The sequence below is a fragment of the Pseudopodoces humilis genome, chromosome 5 (assembly GCF_049639895.1).
Source record: "Pseudopodoces humilis isolate 2021_Gansu_Grassland_sample_001 chromosome 5, ASM4963989v1, whole genome shotgun sequence".
Lineage (NCBI taxonomy): Eukaryota > Metazoa > Chordata > Aves > Passeriformes > Paridae > Pseudopodoces > Pseudopodoces humilis.
The window spans coordinates 1,918,994-1,938,686 of NC_142204.1; the positions used below are offsets into that span (position 1 = coordinate 1,918,994).

A 19,693-nucleotide genomic window follows, 5' to 3' on the forward strand; every position below is an offset into this window, starting at 1 on the left:
ACTTTCAGTGTTGGTTTAACTTCTGCAGGCCGGTGACGTATCAGGAGTATCGGGAGCGCACGCAGGAGGCGGCTGCTCATGCCAGTGGATGGAACAAGGTACCAGATCAGTGACTGCACTTGGATATGTCTCGTGTCTCTTTGATGTCCATATTGTTTGTACTAGGTACAGTTGTGCTTCACAGAGGGCCAAAGACAGAAAGAACTAGGTTTTAGTAAGAAATAAATTGCATTCTCAGAGTGGTAGCTGTGCACATAATGAATAGTTTTATAGATAATTTAGTTAGAAGTTACTGAATGGAAGTGTTAAGTCAACCTTCCTTTAGTTTGGTAAAATGAAAAGTTAGATGTGTTGCTTGACTATTTTTTTTTAAATTCCCAAGAGAGGTTAATTCCTGCAGCAGTTTTGGAATGAAATCTGAGACCTTTTATTCATAATACTTCTCTACTCTTTCCCTCCTCCAATGTCAGGTTTAAAATACACATAAAAAAGAGTGCTGAACATGGTGAAAATAAAAATTGACAGTATCTTCATGATACTTAAATTGTTCAGAAAATGTAGGGATGGTGTTTCTATCTGGTTTCAAGAGTGGTTATCTCAAATGATAGGAATCTTGATTTTTTAAACAAAATGCAGATCTTTAAATTAATTGTCTTAAAATACTTTTGATGTAGAATGAGTAGATTATTCTTCCCAGATTCATCTTTCTTTAATCATTCAAATTCATCACCTTAATCATTCTCTGATGGGTTCAGTGAGCATCAAAAAAAGAATGAAAGAATGAAATATCTACTTGCAAATTTAATCACAATTCTAGTGTTAAAATGTAGACTCAATTTTGAAATAGATCAAGAAATCTTTTTCCCCCCTCTTTACATTTTTTTTTCAGGAAGACTTTTTCCTGACTAGATTTCCCTGCTTACTTCAGAAACTGTTCATCTAACCAAGGGTGTGGGCACTTGTAAAGCAGTTTAATAAACATTGCATGACAAGTTACTGCCCATGGCTCCAGCAATTATCATTGCTTTATGTGTGTGCTCTTTCAATTTGTCATCTTGTGATTCACGGCATTTTGGTTTAAACAACCATGAAATATGATTATCAAGAAGGTGGCTTAAGCTAGCACATTTCACTTTTCAGCTGGTGAAAAGTAAAACCAAGCATAAAACCAGTCATTGTGGCTCAGCTGGCAAGAGAGGAGGTGCATGAGGCTTCTCAGGTCAATTTACTTTGGGTGCCCACCTCCCAAAGATGCAGCTCTGGGTGCATGAATGGCTGCATTTGGGGGTTTTAGGATCCAGCCTTCATTGCTGCTGCATTCCTGCAGCCCCTGGGGCTCGTGGATTTCAGTCCCCATCAGCTTGTGGTGGAGAGTATCATCCAGGATATTTTTGTCATCAACTCTGCTTGCCTGTAACATTTGTTGCTACAAAACATACAGTCCAAAAGCAAAGGAGAGTGGAGATTTTGTACCCCAGCACAGCATCTGTTTGTATTGTTTTTCTGGTAGCTTGGAGCTCCAAGAATGCCCAGCAGTTCCTTCAATAATCCTTGTTTTGAAGAGATGGAATACATTTGTGTTTATTTAATTTCCTTCTAATTTCCTTTATCATCTTAATCAGAATTGTGTTTTATAACAGAAGAAATCTAGATACCTTTCCTCCCATCTCAGCTCAGCTTAATTTTTACTCTAAAGAAGCTGTTAGAAAAACATGTTGATGTTGAATTCTATAAAGGAAAAGACTCCTTATCTTTTATTTGAAATAAGGCTCTCATTAAAAAAAACCCCAACTTCCAAATCACCACAGATAGGGCACATTGAAACTCTACAATAAAATTAACATAATAAAAAAAAATTTAAATACTACACTGCTGAGTTTTTATGCTTTTTGCTTAAAACTGAATATTATATGCATATATTCAAAATGCATAATCCCACCGTTGTGCATCATCTGAAAGGATAACAGATATTGTTATTGAGAGCCAGTTGAACTGATGAATTGGGTAGCAGGCACCTTAGTGTCCCATTCTTACTGATTAACGGGGGAAAAAATAGTGCAACAAAAATATAAGAAATAATTGTTCAAAGAATTAGATTAATTTTAAGTTGGAGTAGTCAAAAGGTACACAGAACTGCAATAATTTTGGATATAGCTTCCTCAAAAAAACATAGTTTCCTCAAAGCCTCTGAACCTTCTTTGTTTATTTTTTTTTTGCGTACATTTAAATTTGTAATATTGTACAATGGGATTGCAATAGTGTAGTGGACACAAGTGTTTCATTTACACAATCAGCTATCTTCTGATAGTAAAGTGGGTTTTATATTGATTCTCTAGAAGTTTTCTCCTGCCAACTATTTTCTATGTGTGTTTCTCTTCAGTCAAAATATAAATAGCCCCTGGCATTCCTTCCCAGGCATCCTGATGGAGGGAGTTGCAAAGTCTGTATTTTTACTTTGTTCTAGTTAAATCTCACCACCGTTCACACAGCTGCTCCTCTGTACAGAAAGGTGTTGTTAACTTTCATGGAAGCACTATGAGATAATTTCTTTCATGAATTTAGTGACAGTCTCGTGCAAACCTGCTCCTGTTCCTCTTGTTTTCAGAGGCAGGAGTGTCAGTAATTTCAGCAGGAAGGGAAAGCTGCACGGTGTTTGTTGGTCTGTGTGGGACTGGTTGTCAGAGTTTGAGTTTGGTCCCTCACTCTGAGGCCTGAGGAGGCTTGCTGAATGTGGAGGGAATGGGTGGATTAGGCATCAAGTTGGCAAAGGAAGAAGGCAGCAGTCATGTTCACTATGCCAGCATTTGAGCTGCCTTCACTTCCCAAGCAGCCTTTCCTTGCCTTTGTTTCTCTTGCCTTCAGCTTACAGTAAATGTCAAATGCTCTGAGATCTCAGTGTTCATGTTGCTGCAGAGTTATGTGGGTGTGCCCAAGCCTCTGCCGTGACAGCTTGGGTTTTTTTGATCCAAAAAGATTGAAGCTTCCTTTTGACACTTCATCTTGACCTGCTCCTTATATCTGAGCACTGTGATCTTGCACTTCTGCCTCTGAGTTGAGATTAATTGCAAGAAATTAAAAAAACCCAACACTTTTAAAATTCAAATACTTTTAAACTTCTGGCACCCTGACATCCCTAGTGAAGTGTTAACAGTTACCAGTGTTAACTGTTCATCACAGAACAACAGTACTATAACCTGTCTGCCACAGTCTTGGACTCATTTGTTAATCACCTGGAGCATCTTAAATTTATCAGATTATGGACATTTTTTAGGCCTTACCTGGTTTTAGTAGTCAATCTCAGTGTGATGCCACCATGAATTTAGTACAAATCTCAATTTCAGCTTACTTTGCTTATTCATCTTCCTTCAGCTTTGCACCCTAAGGTGTGATTTCTGTTAATAGTGCTGCAGGATATTTACAGAAAAGAAAACCAGGCTGATGAGGGAAGAGACTGGAAAAGGAAGGAGGCATTAGAATTTGAGTATGAGCAGTAGTAGAGCCTTCATCTCTCTTGTGCATCTGGGAAACAGCATTCCAGTCTGCACAGTGAATAGGTGTACAGTGCAGTTGCCTCAATTAAAATGCAGTAAAACAAATATTTTTCTCTTGTGTAATAATAAGGCTTTTTCAGATGCTAATGACTTCAGTTCATACCAGTTTCCCAACCTTGGCGAGGTGCTGTGTGTAAACATTGCCCAGAGGGCCACTTGCATGCTCTAGGAGAATAAATTTACAGTTTAAAAGTTTGACTGGATGTTGTTTAGGTAAACAAAAGCATAATTTCAGAAGGAAATGTCTAGAACCATATAATGTGAAGGAGGTGGATTCACAGAGGCTTGCATCTTCCAGAGCAATTTAGGTTAAGGCTGAGCATTCAGTTAAAAGGTTTCTAAAGAGGAATGGTAGTAGGACATGAGGGAGGAAGATCTCTCTGTGTTAAATTTGGCATCAGATGGAGAGTTTGACATGGAAAGGACTTTGTGCTTGTCATTTTAAACATGTTTGTAATGTTAAGCTGCTGGGTGGAGGTGTTTGTTTCTGTCCTGCCTCAAAGCCAAGTGTGAACATCTAAAGAGACTGTCTAGTGCAGTGCTCCTGTTCAAGAATGTGTCTGAGTTTGCTGCTTGCTCCAAGCTATTTATGATGCATCTTTCCACTTCTGGGGTAGCAACTTCTGGACCTCTTCTGCTTCTCTACCTGGACCTTGTGTTGGGAAAAAAGTGGGGCTTAAGAAAACACTGCAGTGGTGTTCTATGAAATTCTCAAGTTAGACTGTGAGTTTTTGCTTAGCAGATTAAGTGCTTCTTTTTTAGTGCATTTTATTGTGTGTTTGCCTTGTGTCTTCTCAGAAATGAAGTCTAGAGTCCCTGGTTTGGACTTGAAGATTCAGACCTTTTCTGTAAACACATGAATTTTGTTCTAGCTGCCACAGTAGTATTGATAATGCTTTCTGTATTTATTCACAACTCTTGTTTTTTGAAGGTCTTGGTGCCCCTGGTTCTGTTACAACAATTTCTGATGGAGCTGACCAGACGGGGCCAGGAACCACTGAGTGCCCTTGTGAACTTCGGGGTGACGTATCTAGAAGATTATTCTGCAGATTATATCATTCAACAAGGAGGATGGGTAAGAAAACTTCATTTCTAAGTGTCTAAGTGTGATCCTAGTAGGAGTGACAGCTAAGAGGGGTTGCTAGAAGTAAGCAGATGCAAGAAGGAATGACTCAGAAAAAGAAATAAAGAAAAAATAATCAGCATATCAGGACCAGAAATGGATCTTGGGCAGTCATTTATTTCTCTTCTCTACCCCAAGGCAGAACTGACTTCCACCCATTCATTTGTGATGTTGGTATTAAAGACCTGTGTGATTGAACTCCACAATTTCCCCAGGCAGTCAGTTCCAGTTCTTTGCACATCTGGTTTGTTGGATTGCTGTTGAAATTGGAGAGGTCCTTAGGTGTCAGATAACAATTAATTTTCATGCAGTGTGTGTTAAGGTGCTAATTTGTTGCAGTATGGTGAGCTTTGTGCTTCCCTGTTAATATACATGGAGCACTGAATTTGGAAGCAGACACCCATAAAAAGAGGAGATATGCCTGAGAGGCTCCTCTTTTTAATGGTATCTTCATCCTCTGGTGACTGCAGGAAAAGGTATATGGGTTTTTTTCCTCCTCTTAAATTCAGAGTTTCTTAGCAGATAAGTAATTGGGGAGCACTTCATCCATAAATGTCAATAGGTACTAATTAATTTTTATAATAAATGATAAGAGAGCAACTGCATATTAGAGTTTATAGCTGTATAGGAACATGCATAGAATAAGCAATCAGAATTTCTTTGTGCTGCATTTTTCCTTGTAGAAATCTTTAATTCATGGTAACCAGTGTTCCTGAGTCATGGCGTGCTGAGAAAGTTTCATTTAGAAACACATCAGAAAGGCAGCTCACAGCTGATGAGCTGGGTCTTGAAGGCTGAACCTAAGATTTACTGGGTTTGGGAAGAATGCCAGATTTGAATGGAATTAATCTGGGATTTGTGAAATGGCTCCAGCAAGCTGTTTTATTCTAAAAAGACAAGCTGTTCAGGAAAATCCAGTGATAAAGATGTACTAGTGGGAAAAATCTCATTCTTGTATTTCAAGAGTTTACCTGAGGTTTTTTTTTTTTTAAGGGTTGCTTGTTCCAGAATTTCTGCACATCTGCACCTTCTCTACCTATTCCTTTCCTGGCAGTTGTGGAGAACAATCCCCAAGGGCTGCAGGAGAGATTGTTTGTCTTTAATTGACAGAAGCACTAACAGCAGGCAGCCATATGACCGTAGGTCATTTGATAAATGCACTCAAATCTCAAAGTATTTTCATTCCAGGGCAGGCCCTTACTTGCAGCTTTTAGACAGATCGATGTTAGTACTTTGTTGCTTTTCTGCCTCGTTTTTTGACCTCCAGAAGGGCTGTGCTGTGTTCTCCAGCCCCCTTTTGAGGCCTGCTGTAAATGCATAGAGCGCAAAGCTTGTGAAAGCAAGCAGCTTTCCAGCATGGCCTGCGAGGGATGGGGCTGTGCTTTGTGTTTGGGTGGCTGTGCATGGATGTACAGATCTGGGTGGTGGTGTCCAGTGGGCTCCCAGCGTGTCTGTGCACATCCAGCCAGGCAGAAAATCAGACTGACACGGGCAGTGCAGCAAACAAGCCAGAGCTATTTTTGAAACAGCACAAGAGGCAAGGAAAGAGACAAGGTGATGAAAATCCTTTCCAGATGAATTAATGTAGCTGCACTAACCTTTGTGAGTTGCTCTGGGGATGGGCTTGGGGACCCACGGGGCATGTGGCTTTTTATGGAGGAAGGGGAATATATGGTTATATTGTATTTTTTCTCCCTGTAAGGAGAAGGTTCGTTTTCACCCTGTGGTGTGTTTCTGGGTTTGTTCCGAGTCTGTGGGGTGGCAGTGCTGGGAGCAGGGCGTGGGGCCAGGATGGGAGAGGTTGTGATCTGAGAAGGGCCAGGAAGAGCCTGGCAGGCTGGTAGCCACACCAAGTGTTGGAGTGTTTGCATTTTTTAAGATAAGCATCTGCCACAGGGGCTCTGTGTGCCGGATCAAGTTGTCAGTAATAATTTGCTTGAGCCATAAGGGCAATGTGTAAACCTGGGAGTCTCCGGTGACTCATGTTGCTGTGACAGTAAGAGGTTCAATTTTTGTGTTATTTTGGAGCTGTATGAAGTTAGGTCTTTCCCACAGCTTGCTTAAAAGTGAGATGCAAGAATAGCCTGTCTGGTTTTCTGTGGATCTGGAGCAGAGGAGAGCTTCAGGGAGTCAGCTTTTCAGGGGCAAACCTGAAAAGCTCTGTAGTGCCTCTGGTGCTGTCTCATCCCTTGGCACCATGTAATTTGGGATCTTCTTCAAATTTTGGATTGAAGTCAACCTTTGCCAAGAGGAGAGTAGCCAGTCAAAGGTAAGGGGTCAACTGAGCTTTTCCTGTGCCTCACTGCAGATCTGTGGAGTCAGAATTGCACAGAGCTGTGTCATCCATTTGCTGCATCATTCTGTGCAGCCACGATGCGGCTGGAAGAGCTGCCAGGGTTCTGCATGTGTGCGAGACTTGAGGTTCTCTTGTGAGCTCTGGAGGCTTGTAGGTCCAGGAAAGCATCTGACTGAGGGTGGTAGGCAGCTAACAAGAAGCAAAATTTCCAGCTCAAGGGAATAAAGGTTTACAAATTGGGTAGCTATGCAGCAGATGTCGAGAAATTGGCATGGCTTGTGGGAAATGAGAAATTTGATATACCGGAGGATGAGAAGTTGCTTTTTGATTTTCCATGCCAGTCCCACAGAGGCATGGTGCTGAGATGGTGTGCTGAAACAGTGAGTATTCCCCTCCCATTCTCCCTTCAGGCACTAAAATTGTAATTCAGGTAACTTTTGATGGTAGTGTGGGACTGGGATGTACCAGTGTGTTGGTTGGGTTGGTGAGGGAATAGCTGGTATATTTTTATATTCCCTCTTTCACTAATTGCTCTGAGGTTTGGTTACAACTCGTGCATTTACCTTTTGGACTCTTAAGTTTTAGTATGATCTCTCTTTTGGAGCAAAAAGCCTGCTGGGCATTCCAGGTTCTCTAAACAGACACATGTGGGGACACATTTCTTCCTCCTGACTAGTGAGTCCAGTGGTCCTACTATGACCTTCTTCCTTTACCATCTTGAGCCACTGCCGAACAAAACCCTGCTGGATTTATAAACAGCTTTGTTCTTTTCTTTCACAAAATAAATGGGAACGTTAGGGCTCAACAGAGAGACATGCCGTGTGTACATGCTCTCCCCACCCCTTTTCCTCATCTCCCCACCCCTTTTCCTCATCTCCCCACCCCTTTTCCTCATCTCCCCTCCCTTCTCCTGCTCTCCCTGCCCTTCTTTCTTCCTACCTCCCCTGCCTTTTTTGCTCCCTCTGACTTCTCCAGGGCTGGATGCTGCTGCATCAGAAGCAATTCTTGTTCTCCTGGAAAAGCGCACAGTAAGACCAGTCAGTTGGTAAGGATTTTTTTCCTTTCCCACCCCTTCCCAAATAATTTATTTCTTCTCAAGTTCTGCAGATCCTGTTTTCCATGGTTAAATTTCATCTTTGTAGAAATATCTGGGAATGTCTATAAGGAGGAAAGAGTGTAAGTTTTCTTGGAAGCTAGCTGCTTTTTTTTTTTTTTCTCTCAGGTTCTCATTCCTACTATCAGTCCCTCCGCTTTCCCCTTGTTTTAACCTGTTTATCAGAGTGCAGTTAATAACCTTTATTCTCAGCACAAGCCTGGGAGTTATATTTGTGATCTGTGGCAGAAATTGTCTCTGCCTTCCCAGGGGTCTCATTGAGTTCAGACCTGGATTTGCATTTAACTAGTTAACTGCCCATGCTGAAGAGAATAAAAGTAAATTTGCTTGAAATCTACACAGTGTTTCCAGTTTCCTATCTCAGCCTTAGAGGAGCTGTTTTCTCTGTGTCTCCAGTGTTTTGTCTTGGGCTTCGCAGCTGGTTTAGTTGTTTTCTTTGCTGCTGGGGATTGAATAATACACATATGAGAGAGTGTTGACAGTCTGGAGCAGAAGGAGAATAAAGAGGCAATTCTCATCCTAAGGAAGTGAGGTAGTCACTTTGTGCTTCTGGAGATGAAAATCTCCTGTAGCAGTCCAGGTGTCTGCCCTGGGAATGACACTGCAAAAATAGAGAGACGTGCTCAGCTGGAGGAGAGAGAAGTTTAATGTGGCAGAGATGCAAGAAAGGGCAGTCTAGTTAGGGGAGTCCTAGAAAGGAGTTTTCCTTTCAAAATAGTTATGCTTTATGCTTGTATCATGGAATACTGCAGCGAAGTGTCTGCTTTTATTTATATGTAACTTCTTTGGTACAGTAATAGATTTTTTTAATTTTTAGGCACTGTGGGTGAAGAAGGACATTAAATAGTAAAGGAGCAACTTGATCTCCTTTCTTTTTTCCCTTCCAACAGGTTTGAATCTGAAGAAGTGGTCTATAAATAACTGAATTTACCTCATTGTAAACCATAAGACTGAAACCTAAAGGGGTTGCTTTGGTGCTGACTTTCTGCAGGTTGTAGAGGTTATGTTGGAAGGCAGGGATGGAAGAGGGATCATTTCTGTAGGCTGTTGTAGCCAAAACATCCCTTGAAGGGAATGAGAGCAGTGGCTGCAATATCAGGGTGCTTTGATATGGTTCACTCAACCTTCTTCTCCTTTTTTTTTTTCCTTAATAAAAAGTGCAGTCCTATTTGTAAGAGCTCTGCTCCCTTTTTCTCAGCTCCAGCTATCTTGACAGTTTCAGAGGGATGAACAGAGAGGCACAGTAAGTGCCCGAGGGCTTTTTGGGACTTCTTTATATTTTAGAATGTTTTGTTCTGGATCTGAGTGTTGTCAGCAGCTCCTTTATAATCCGTTTCTCTGAAGGATTAGCCAGGTGATGCTGTCAGGTCTGGCTTCCACGAGGGTCTGAAAAGGTTTAGTATAACAGGGCTGGGCAGGCAGAGGGAGCAGATGGAGCCACAGCCTGGGCACACCCAGGTGGGAGTGAAGCCATTCCTGGGAACAGACACCCCTGCTCCAGCACAGAGCTACAGATCATGGAGCAAGCACATTCCCAGCTCTAGGGAAGTTTCTTGTTGTGGGAAGGTTGCTTATTTCCCCGTGGGAGATGCCTTAGGATCCCTGGACTTAGGCCAGTTTGTCACTCCTTGCCTCTTGTTTTTCAGACACTGGATTTTAAGCACAAATGCATTTGGTGTGTTCTGAGTGCTTGTTGCTGTGGCACTGTTGGTGTGGGGAAGGTGGCCATAGAAGCATAGAATATCCTGAGTTGGAAGGGTCCCAAAAGGAACCACACATGTGCCTGAGAGCATTGTCCAAATGCCTCTTGAACTTCATTTCTCTCTGGGATATTTTATGTTACAAGACAGTCAGTGCCCTCACCTAAGAAACTTCCTATCTGAGTTGAGTGTTGGAAATTTTTATTATAGCCAAGATTGCACTTCTGGGACACTGTGTTCTTCCAGCATTTCCTCTTGAACCTCAGGATACTCTTTTTTCTCAGGGTTTTTTGTGGTTCTGTTTAGTTTTGTGTTGAGGGGTTGAAGCTCAGGGAACATGGAGATTTTTCCCCTGGTGGAACTCTCTGACCTCTACAGAATTTTTGCCTATGTCAGACAAAATCGGGATCTGGGGTGTACAGGTGGCTTGCTGGGCTGTATATTTTTCAGGTAGGCTTTTTTGTGTCTTCGTAAATGAGTTTTCTCTGAGTTGTCTATCCACATCATTCCTTGTTTCTACTTGAACTGAACCAGAGAGACCAGTTGAAGTTTTAAGAACACTTAAAACCAAACCCTGGATGAAGCTGTAAAAGCAGTTAAGACACAGCTGTTGTGCATTTTCCTTGTCTTTGGAGGAGGGCAGGGCATTCAAAGTCTGCTCTAGGATGCAGCAAATGCTTTGTAGGACACCTAAATGGGGATCTCTTCTAATCTAATTTCATCTCCATTATAGATGCAATGTGTACTACTACTCCTAGTATTTTTTGTAGAGAAAACAGTTGCTTTTATCTTTGAGCCATTCAGAATTTTGATTTGAATATCTCTTAACACCAGAAGCAGCTCTGCATAAATCATGCTGAAATTATTATTTTGTCAAATAAGCATTTTTTTTTTCCTTATGTGTAGTTAAAGGTTTTGCTGTTCAGCAAATACATACTATAGGTAATGAGCCTGTTTCTTTGTATAGACTTAATAATAAACATAGTGGAAAACTATAAAAGATAATATAGACTACTTAAGAGTCAGTTTCTATGTTTTGAGGAAGGTTTTGTTACATTTGCTGTTTTTAAATTGTAATTGAAAGTTAACAGGTGTTTTTAAGTAACAGTGCTGTACTATATCATTGTAGGAGCTTTCAGAGGTTTTTTTCATTATTCTGTTACCATCTTGCTGTTGTCCAGTGTAGCTCACTCTGTAGCACGCTGGCTGTAGCCTCTCCTGAGGGCAAGTGTGCCACATTTGTTAACAGTGACTCCTGTACAATCACTGTGCAACATTCCTGGGTCAAACCCCACAGGCTCAGGACAGTGATTGATTTTGGTAGCTGATCTTTTCCCCAAGACTGGCTCAAGGGATGTGCCTCATTCTGGCAGTGTTGTATCCAAGCAGGGAAATGTGCAGCTCTCTGTCTCCTCATAAGTTGTGCCAACTCTTCCCTCAAGTGGCAGTGGCTGGCATCAGGAGTGGCAGGAAGCTGCAGAGAGGGACTCCAGCTTCTCTACCCCACCTGACATGGTTCTCTAAGCATGCTGGATGAGGAAGAACACTCCCAAGTTTGCAAGTTTCCAACTGCAAATATGAAAAAAAGCAACTCTGATGTTTCTGGTTTGAAGCAGTATACTGTCTATTTACAATAAACAAAGCAGGTCAAGAAATACTTACATACATTCTGTACTTACTATTAAATCTAAAGTATAAGGCTTATATAAGGCCCCCTCAGGTTATTAAAAATCCTTCCACATATTCCATCCTGTCCTGAAATAATCTGCCTGTTGAAGCTTTGCTTCTGGGTCACATCTGTAGATGAATCAAGAGAATTGTCCTAAATGTCATTCAGTTTTTATCACAGCTGCTTTAAAAGGAAAAAAAAACCCCACCAAAAATGCAAACCTCAGCTGAACTGGCACAAAATCCGAGCTTTATCCGCTTGACTTTATGTATTAAATCTTAATTCAGCTCAAGAAATATTAATCGTGTATCCTAAATAATGCTTATTACTGTCTAGATTTTCAATTAAAGCTTCATAACGAAAGCTTTTAAGGAAACAGCCCTGGAATTACCCAGTGCCAGTGTGTGTGAGCTCTGCCCCAGCCTTCCCAGCCAGGGGCAGTCTGTCTCTCCAAGCCTGGGGAGCTGTGTCCCTGAGGCACTGACACGGAAGGTAAATTGTCTGTGAAGACAGAAAGGAATCAGCGAGGCTGCAGAAGGCTCTGATTTATCGGGAGCCAGCAACTGATAACTCTTTTGAGGTCAGCGTGGTTTGCGTGAGAAAAGGAACAATGAAACTCTTGAGCCCCTTTGGTCCTCCTCCCTCCTGCTGAAGGCAGGCTGAGTGTGCAGTGTTGGCACTATTAATTAATCAATTAACAGTATTAATGAGGTATTTGAAATTATGAGGATGGCCCATGTCCCTTGTATCATCCTTCATTTCCTTACCCTCTCCAAAGCAGTTTATCCTGCACGTTACCCTCTGGATGTGCCCAGATCTTGCCTGTATTTTGTGAGAAGGAAATCTGCAGTGAAATTAGGTATTGAGAAGTACAGGATGGTTTTAATTTAATTTCTGACTACAGGTGGCTCCATCCTCCCCTCTGTGGCTGCTGAGTCACGGCTCAAAGCCTCCTGGCTTTCACCAGTGCACAGTGTGTGATTTTAGGGGAATTCAGGCTGTCTCAGTATAGCCCTTGTTGGTGGGTTTTTTTTTGCTACAATCACCAGAGCTCACAAATCCTCAGCAGCATAGTGTGTTTTTGGACTATTTTTGTATATGCCTCATGCTGAGTGAGTCACAGCAGCATGTGCGCACTTCCATGGGAATGTTAAGAGCAGAGCTGTTATCACTACTGTGTGTCCCTGTTCTTTCTTCTAATGTCACACCACAGACATGCTCTAGTGTGTTGTGATGTGGTGTGGACAGGAAATAAATTCATCCTGATTTGTGGAAGTGGAGAGCTAAACAGAGAGGAGGACAGTACAGAGGTTTGTGAGACTGCAGCTTTTACTCCTAATTATTTTGTTGTTTGATTGCCATTTTTCTGAGTCTGTGTTGTAACTTTTTCTCTAAAAATTCTTTTTCGTTTCTTTTTTCTCTTTCTCTGATTCTGCTGCACTTTTTTTGTATTTTTCTTTCTCCTCCTGGATTTCTCAGTCTCTTCTGAGCTGAGTTTCTTTGGGCTCTTCTTTCGTGGGGAGCCCCGCTTATCTCACTTCTCTAGGTTTGAAGAAAACTCCCGAGCTCGTTAGAATCTTGTTTGTTGTGTTTATTAGAAGGTCATTACAAAACTTGGCAGGTCTCTCCAGACTAACTGCACAAGGTTAATTCACTACAACCTGGCTCATTTTGTTTTCATGGTACAAAATGGCCTTGTGGCTCACTTTGGCTTTGAAAGCACAAAATGGCCCCAAACTATGCAGTTCTTTTATCTTTATACTCATTCTTACCCAATTAACAATAGACACATATATTATTTTTCTTAATGACCCAATGACCCATCACCTGTGTGCTGCACTGTGGCATTTTCTAACCAATCACTTACTATTACCCAAAAACTTTTAGAAGAAAATGAAGAAGAAAGAAGGAAAAGAAACAACATTCTAAATCCTCCATCTTGTCTTCTGCTTTCTAAACTAACTTAAACTCTAAACTTTTTCACCCAGTGACTTACGAAAACGCTCTAATCTACACACTCACACTTTTAGCTTTTCTGTCTAGCTTTAACAGCTGTTTTCATGTATCACCATGAAAACATGCTCATGAATTTCATGTTGTATGAAATTCAGTGTTTTTCTGGATCTTAGAATTAAGTATCAGAAACAAGAGCACACACTCTGTATCTCAGACTCCAACGTGTGTCACCTGTGGAAATAAAAAATTGACTTTGATCATAGGTGTCTGTTAGTGGCTTATACTCCAGTGAGAGTATTTCCTACTTTAACAGCATTCAGGGCAAAACCTGCTGGTCAAAGGAGTGAGTGTACAGAGTGTGTGGGCAGCAGGCTGCTTGTCCATCCTCAGCAGAGGCTGGTGAAGCCAAGCACAGTGCCTGACTCCCTTTGCTGCTCTCCAGTGTCTGCTGGAACAGGACAGGTGTGGAGTTCTGTCCTCCCACACTGCACAGGGCTCAGTGCTTGGTCTCTTTGGATCCAGTAACCTCTGCCTTTACTTCAGTTTCTTGGCTCTTCTTTTCCATTGCCCTTAATTTGCACTGCTGGTTGCTTCCTCCTATGTTTAGAGCTCTGCTTTGTTTCAATGGCCTGAGAGGCATTAAAAAGAAAAAAAATAAATTAGTTCTTCTACTGGAACATGACTTTCAGGAGGGTGATGGAGTCTTGAACTGTCAGTGACTGCTTGCAGAGCAGAGCTTGCTTTGGGTTTGGCACTTGGTTGGTGTCTGAAAATTTTCACAAATGTAATGCTTTACTCATTTTTATTGCATTCTGAATTAAGACTTTGTGGTGATCCTCGAATGGTTAGTGAACAGTTTATTTGCTTTTAACCCCTTCTTCTTTGCATTGTTTCACTATAGTTCCTGAACATCTTACCAAGCTGGATGATGTTTCCCACATCTGAGCAATTTAAAGGCATTTATGAAGAAAAGTTCCTTTTCATGTGTTCTGTAATGTTCCTTTGCCCATGTCCAAATATCTTCCAAAATTCCATGGGCTGAGGGTTAAAAACATCTCCACAAAATAGAAAGTGTGCTTGTTTTTAACTGGCATGAGTTCCTGACACAGGATCCATAAAAAGTTGTGAAACAACCAAGGAGGTATCTTGGAATGGGAATAGGTAGGAACCAAGCCCCAAATTCACAGGTGTTGGGAAGGGTTTAAAAAAGGGACAATTGCTCAGAGTGCTTTAGGAGAATTATTGTGTGTGGAAGGGAGCAAGGAGAAAGAGAATGAATGGAGTTTTTTGTTATGATGGACTGCAGAGAAAAATTTGGAACTTGCATGGAAGGGGCTCCCAGCACTGCAGTACTTCATAGAATGTTCAAATCATTCTTGTTACAGGCAAGAAAGTTACTGAATCTTTGTTAATTATTTTACAGACTTCTATTATATGGCACAGGAAACTTAGGTGCTCCTCTCTGCCCTCATCTCTTTGTCCTTGTTTCAGCTGGAATTGTTTCAGTTAGTTTTCTTCCTAGCTGGTAGAGCTGTGCTTTGGATTTAGGGTGAGAATAGCACTGATAACACACTGAGTTTTTAATTGTGGCTGAGCAGTGCTTACCCTGAGTGAAGGGGTTTTCAGAATCTCTGCCAGTGAGGAGGGGCACAAGAGGCTGGGAGGGAGCGTGGCCAGGGCAGCTGTCCCAAAGTGGCCACAGGGATATTCCAGACCATGGATCCCAGTACATGAACTGGGGCTGATCACAGGGAATCAGTATTTTACACTTGCAGTTTCTACAGCTGAAATCCACTGTCAAATTTTTAGGATGCCTACAGATTTTTCCTAGCTAAACGAAAAGCAAGCAAACCCTGTCACTATCTCTCGGTGTCTGTGCTTGGTTGTTTCAACTTCAGTTGTGTAGCCAAAGTTATGATACCAGTCTTTGAAAGTGAACTTTTTTAAGAATAGCTAAAATTGTTGAAAATTACTAGAATTACTGTAGATTCCAGCTTGTTGGTATAAAGTAGAAATACAGGCTTCACATGGCACTGGGAATGGTATAAATTAATGTAAGAGGAACACTGTTAGATAAAAATGGACAAGCAATAGAGAGCACTTGCACAGAAAGGAGTGGGGAGTGCTATTCAGCTGGGATCATGCACTTGCATTTGCTTTCTTTTTCTTCATACTGTTGCAGTTTGGTTTCAGACTTTATTATCTTGTCAGGTTAATAAGGACCATGTGGTGTGTTTTGGTGATGCCATGGCGAAAAAGTAAGGTCGGGGAAAGGAGGAGCTCCCAGCAAAGCTCATGTAAGGGGTTCCATTCTCTGAACACACCAGCTGGGTTCTGTAATCTCTATTGAAATGTAGGTCAGGCAGCTGCTGTTCCTGCAGAAGCCTTCTCATCTTTCTTCCAGCTCACCAAGTTTGCAGGTGTCCTGTTCTGTCCTGTCCAGGGGAGGGAACACTGAAGGCATCACTCACATGTTGTGTCCTCCCTTTTGTTCATAGGGAACAGTTTTCACTTTGGAATCGGAAGAGGAAGAGTATCCTGGGCTCATTGCAGAGGACAGCAATGACATTTACATCCTGACCAGTGACAACTCAGGGCAGGTGAGCCCTCCGGAGTCCCCCACGGTGACCACGTCGTGGCAGTCGGAGAGCCTGCCCGTGTCCCTGTCAGCGAGTCAGAGCTGGCACACGGAGAGCCTGCCAGTGTCCCTGGGACCTGAGTCCTGGCAGCAAGTGGCCATGGATCCTGAAGAAGTCAAAAGCCTGGACAGCAACGGAGGAGGCGAAGAGAGGAGTGAGAACAACTCTTCCAACTCTGACATTGTTCACGTGGAGAAGGAAGAGATACCAGAGGGGATTGAGGAAGCAGTGGTGCCAGCCGGCGCTGCAGAGACCATGCAGGCAGCCTTCCCAGAAACCTCTGCTTCTTTACAGGAAATAAAACCTCCTGAAATTGCTGCTGCTGGAAAAGCACATCCCTCCGCACTTCTGCGTACAAAACAGGAGGAGAAGGGAAAAGCAGCTGAAGAGCTTGTTGAACCTGAAATCCCCGTGTTAAGTAAACCTGTCCCAAAGTTAGCTCCATCGGAAGAAAAGGCTGCACCAGAACCTGAGAAAATACTGCTTCCAGGGGAAAAAAAAGGGGGGAAAGAGGGTCATTTGGAAGAAATAGAAGAGAAATCCTCAGCTGCAGAGGAGAAGCCTATCCTATTGCCAGAAGGGAAATCTATACTGCTGTACGGCGGGGCTGCCGCCGTCGCTATATTGGCTGTGGCAGTGGGAGTAGCGCTGGCGCTTAGGAAAAAGTAACGGAGCTCTCTTGAGGAGGAGGGGGGAGAGAAGAGAGCACATCCAGTTTTTGTAGTTGTGTTACCTAAAGGTTGAGCTGCCTGCTGTTTAATTGGACATTTGAGTAACTCAGTGGTGATGAGGTGAGGTTGTTCAATAAGCCTCCAGCTACGGACAATCATGTTTTTAAGTAGAATCGGGGCGGGGACTGGTTTTTCGTGATTAAAGTATGGGGGTATTTTTAAAAAAAAAAAAAAAAAAATCTGCAAATTTAAGAACTTAAAGTGCAGGTGCTGAAGAAAGGGGTGCTCATACTCTAGGAACTGGAACAGAGAATCCCCAGGGGAAGGGGAGAGCCAGCTGCTGCCAACCCCTGGAGATTTTGGCTTCTCAGATTGACCGCTACTGCAGCTGTGCTGTCTTGTCACTTCCTGTTGTGCCCCCGAGCCCCTCCTAACAAACATTAGCCAACCTGAGTCCTGTAGCGAGAGGCTGGTGTCCCTTTTGTCTCAGCTTCCTCTCAGGTACAGCACTGCTCCTCATAACCTTCCAGGTTCCTCCTAAGCCCCAGTGGGACAGTGCTTATTCTTACCTCTTGGCTCACACTGGTTTTGGCCCCTAACGTTTACTGGAGCCCCATCCTGTAAAGATGCTGCCTCTCTATAGCTGTACTATCTCTGAGCATCCTGGTGTTCCTGGGGCAGTGCTGCTGCCCAGGAGGGTGAGAGGGACACTGCTGTTTGCTGGTTTGAGAATCCATTTGCTCTGCTCCTGCCCAGCCCACTTTACTGCAAGCCCTTCAGAGGTACGAAATTGATGCTGGACACGGTGCCATTGGGATCAGTACTCTGATATCTGGGGTAGATTCAGCAAAAACACAGCAAACCCGTGTGGAAGCAAGGCCAGTGCCTCAAGTGCAATTCAGACGTTAAACGCTCTGCTGTCCTGTGTCACGCTGCAGTCTGCATTGTCTTCCCCAAGTTAAGCACAGAGTGTATTTAGTCCTAACTTGGTCTTGCCTGTGACAGAATCCCAGATATATAAAGCAATGGGTTCTAGTAACTGAGCAAAAGAGCATTAAACATCTCTACCTGCTTGTTCCTGGCCTGGCCTGGAGTGCTGTTCAGTGCGATTTCTTTTGCGACTGTGAATCTGTAACTGGCTGAACTTACAGGTTCACAAACGATGAGCAATTTACTTTGGCAAAAAAAGGAAATCCCCCTTCCTGCAGTCACAGCACTTCAGGTGTGCGTGGAGAGAAGCTTTCAAGTGTTGCCCTACTCCTCAGAGGGATCCTGCCACAAGGGTTCCTCTTTCAGCACGTGTCTGTGTGTCTGTCCTTGTCCATACCGCAGCTCTGTGGGCAACACCTTGGGCTTCCCAGGCAGAACTGTGCATGCATCTCTGAGGGTTGGTGCTGGCACTGTGGTTTAGACCAGATGGAGGAAGGTGAAAAGGGAACTTGTGATAATGTAAAAAATGAAACATGAGCTTATGGAAGACTTCGCAAAGCACAAAGACAAGGTACTTTTATTTCTAAATTATTATTTCTAAGTAACCATATCAAGAGTACATGGGATCTCAGAATGAAGAGATCTTAGCATATTCTCTATTTTAGAATATCCTTGCTGCATTTTCCTATCCCAGGATGCTGGAAAGTTAGTCAGAATGTGTCAGATTCTGAGGAATTATTTTTGTGTAAGCTTTTGTGAAATGGATTTTCTAGAAAAAATGGATTTTGAACTCTGTGTGTGTGAAGTTGAATATTGAGAGGAAGGTTTGTGTATATACTGCTGCTGTGGACTGAACTTGGGAGCTCTGGAGTTCTGGACTGTACTGTTGATAACTGATTGCTCTTCTTCCATGTATAAAACATAGCAGGTTGGCCTTATCAGAAAAAAAAAAACCAACCCAAATCTTTTATCACATTGCAAAATGGAATTGACTTTTTCTTTTTGCCATTTTCTGGTGCCCTGCTGGTACTCATTGCTGTGCTGTGTCCCTGGAAGGGGTGGCTGGGACCTCCTCGTGCCATGGACTCTGGTGTCTGCATTCCCACCATGGCAGTTCCCTCTCCTGGCCCCTTGCAGGAGCTTCCTCCAGGTGGAGGAGAGGTCTCTTTATGCTCCATCTGTCATGGACATGCAGGATAGGGTTGTTTCAGTAGGAGTGTGGACATGGGTGGAGGACAGACAAGAATAAATCCAGGCTGGCAAGGGAAGAAGTTCCAGACTTACTGCCACAAGGAGCCCAGTGGGGCATGAAATATAAATCTTCCACACACAGCAGTGAGAAGGTGGCAGCACTAGTAAGGAAAATAAATGACTGTGTTAGGCATTTTCATGGTCAGGCCTTGAGTATCTGGTGTGTTGCTACATTTCATGGAGCATCAGTTGCAAGGTATGTTTTGGTTGCTTCATCTTTTCTTTGTAATGTTCTTCTTCTGGGGTCTTTTAGATTTGGCAAGTCAGCGAGAATTTGAACTGACCACATGTTCAGAAAATTTACTGTATGAGTGTCTTTCCTCTGGCACACTCCACTAGTTAAAAAGGTCAGCTGTGAGGTTGAGTTCTGCAGAGTTTGGAGTCCTGTGGTCAGAGCTGAGATCACCAAAGGTGGGTAAGCTCAGATGGCAGTGTTCCTACAGACCTGAGTGAGAGGCTGCACTGTTAAGAGGTGTGCATTAAACAATGGAAGTTTTCTTCCCCCTTATTTTCAAGTATATTACAGTAATCCTAAACTGCAGGGTCCAATTACCCTGAAAGGTGTGGTGCAACCTCTCTTTAGTGGATCTCCTGTAGCTGGCAGAGGGAAGGCAGGAGCTATATACCTGCAAAAGGGCATAGAGAATTATGTTCACTGTCTTGCTCATCTCCTTCCCAGAAGTGCCTCAATATCTGTCCTTGAGTGGCCTGTACTTTAACAAAATATCTACCTTAGACCCATTCTGTCTTCACTTTATCCTTAGCATACCCTAAAGCTGAGATGCTAAAATAG

General features: G+C 42.7%; 1 protein-coding gene across 1 annotated transcript in view; it reads left to right on the forward strand.

The window, feature by feature from the left end:
- BCL2L13 (BCL2 like 13) overlaps nucleotides 1-17,801 on the forward strand; it is a 34,695-nt gene extending 16,894 nt beyond the window's left edge. The window contains exons 5-7 of the mRNA XM_005530557.3: nucleotides 29-98; nucleotides 4,483-4,626; nucleotides 15,908-17,801. Of these exons, the coding sequence (XP_005530614.2) occupies nucleotides 29-98; nucleotides 4,483-4,626; nucleotides 15,908-16,717 (1,024 nt within the window). The 3' untranslated portion in view covers nucleotides 16,718-17,801. The remainder of the gene's footprint in view (nucleotides 1-28; nucleotides 99-4,482; nucleotides 4,627-15,907) is intronic.
- Nucleotides 17,802-19,693: the final 1,892 nt, after the last annotated feature.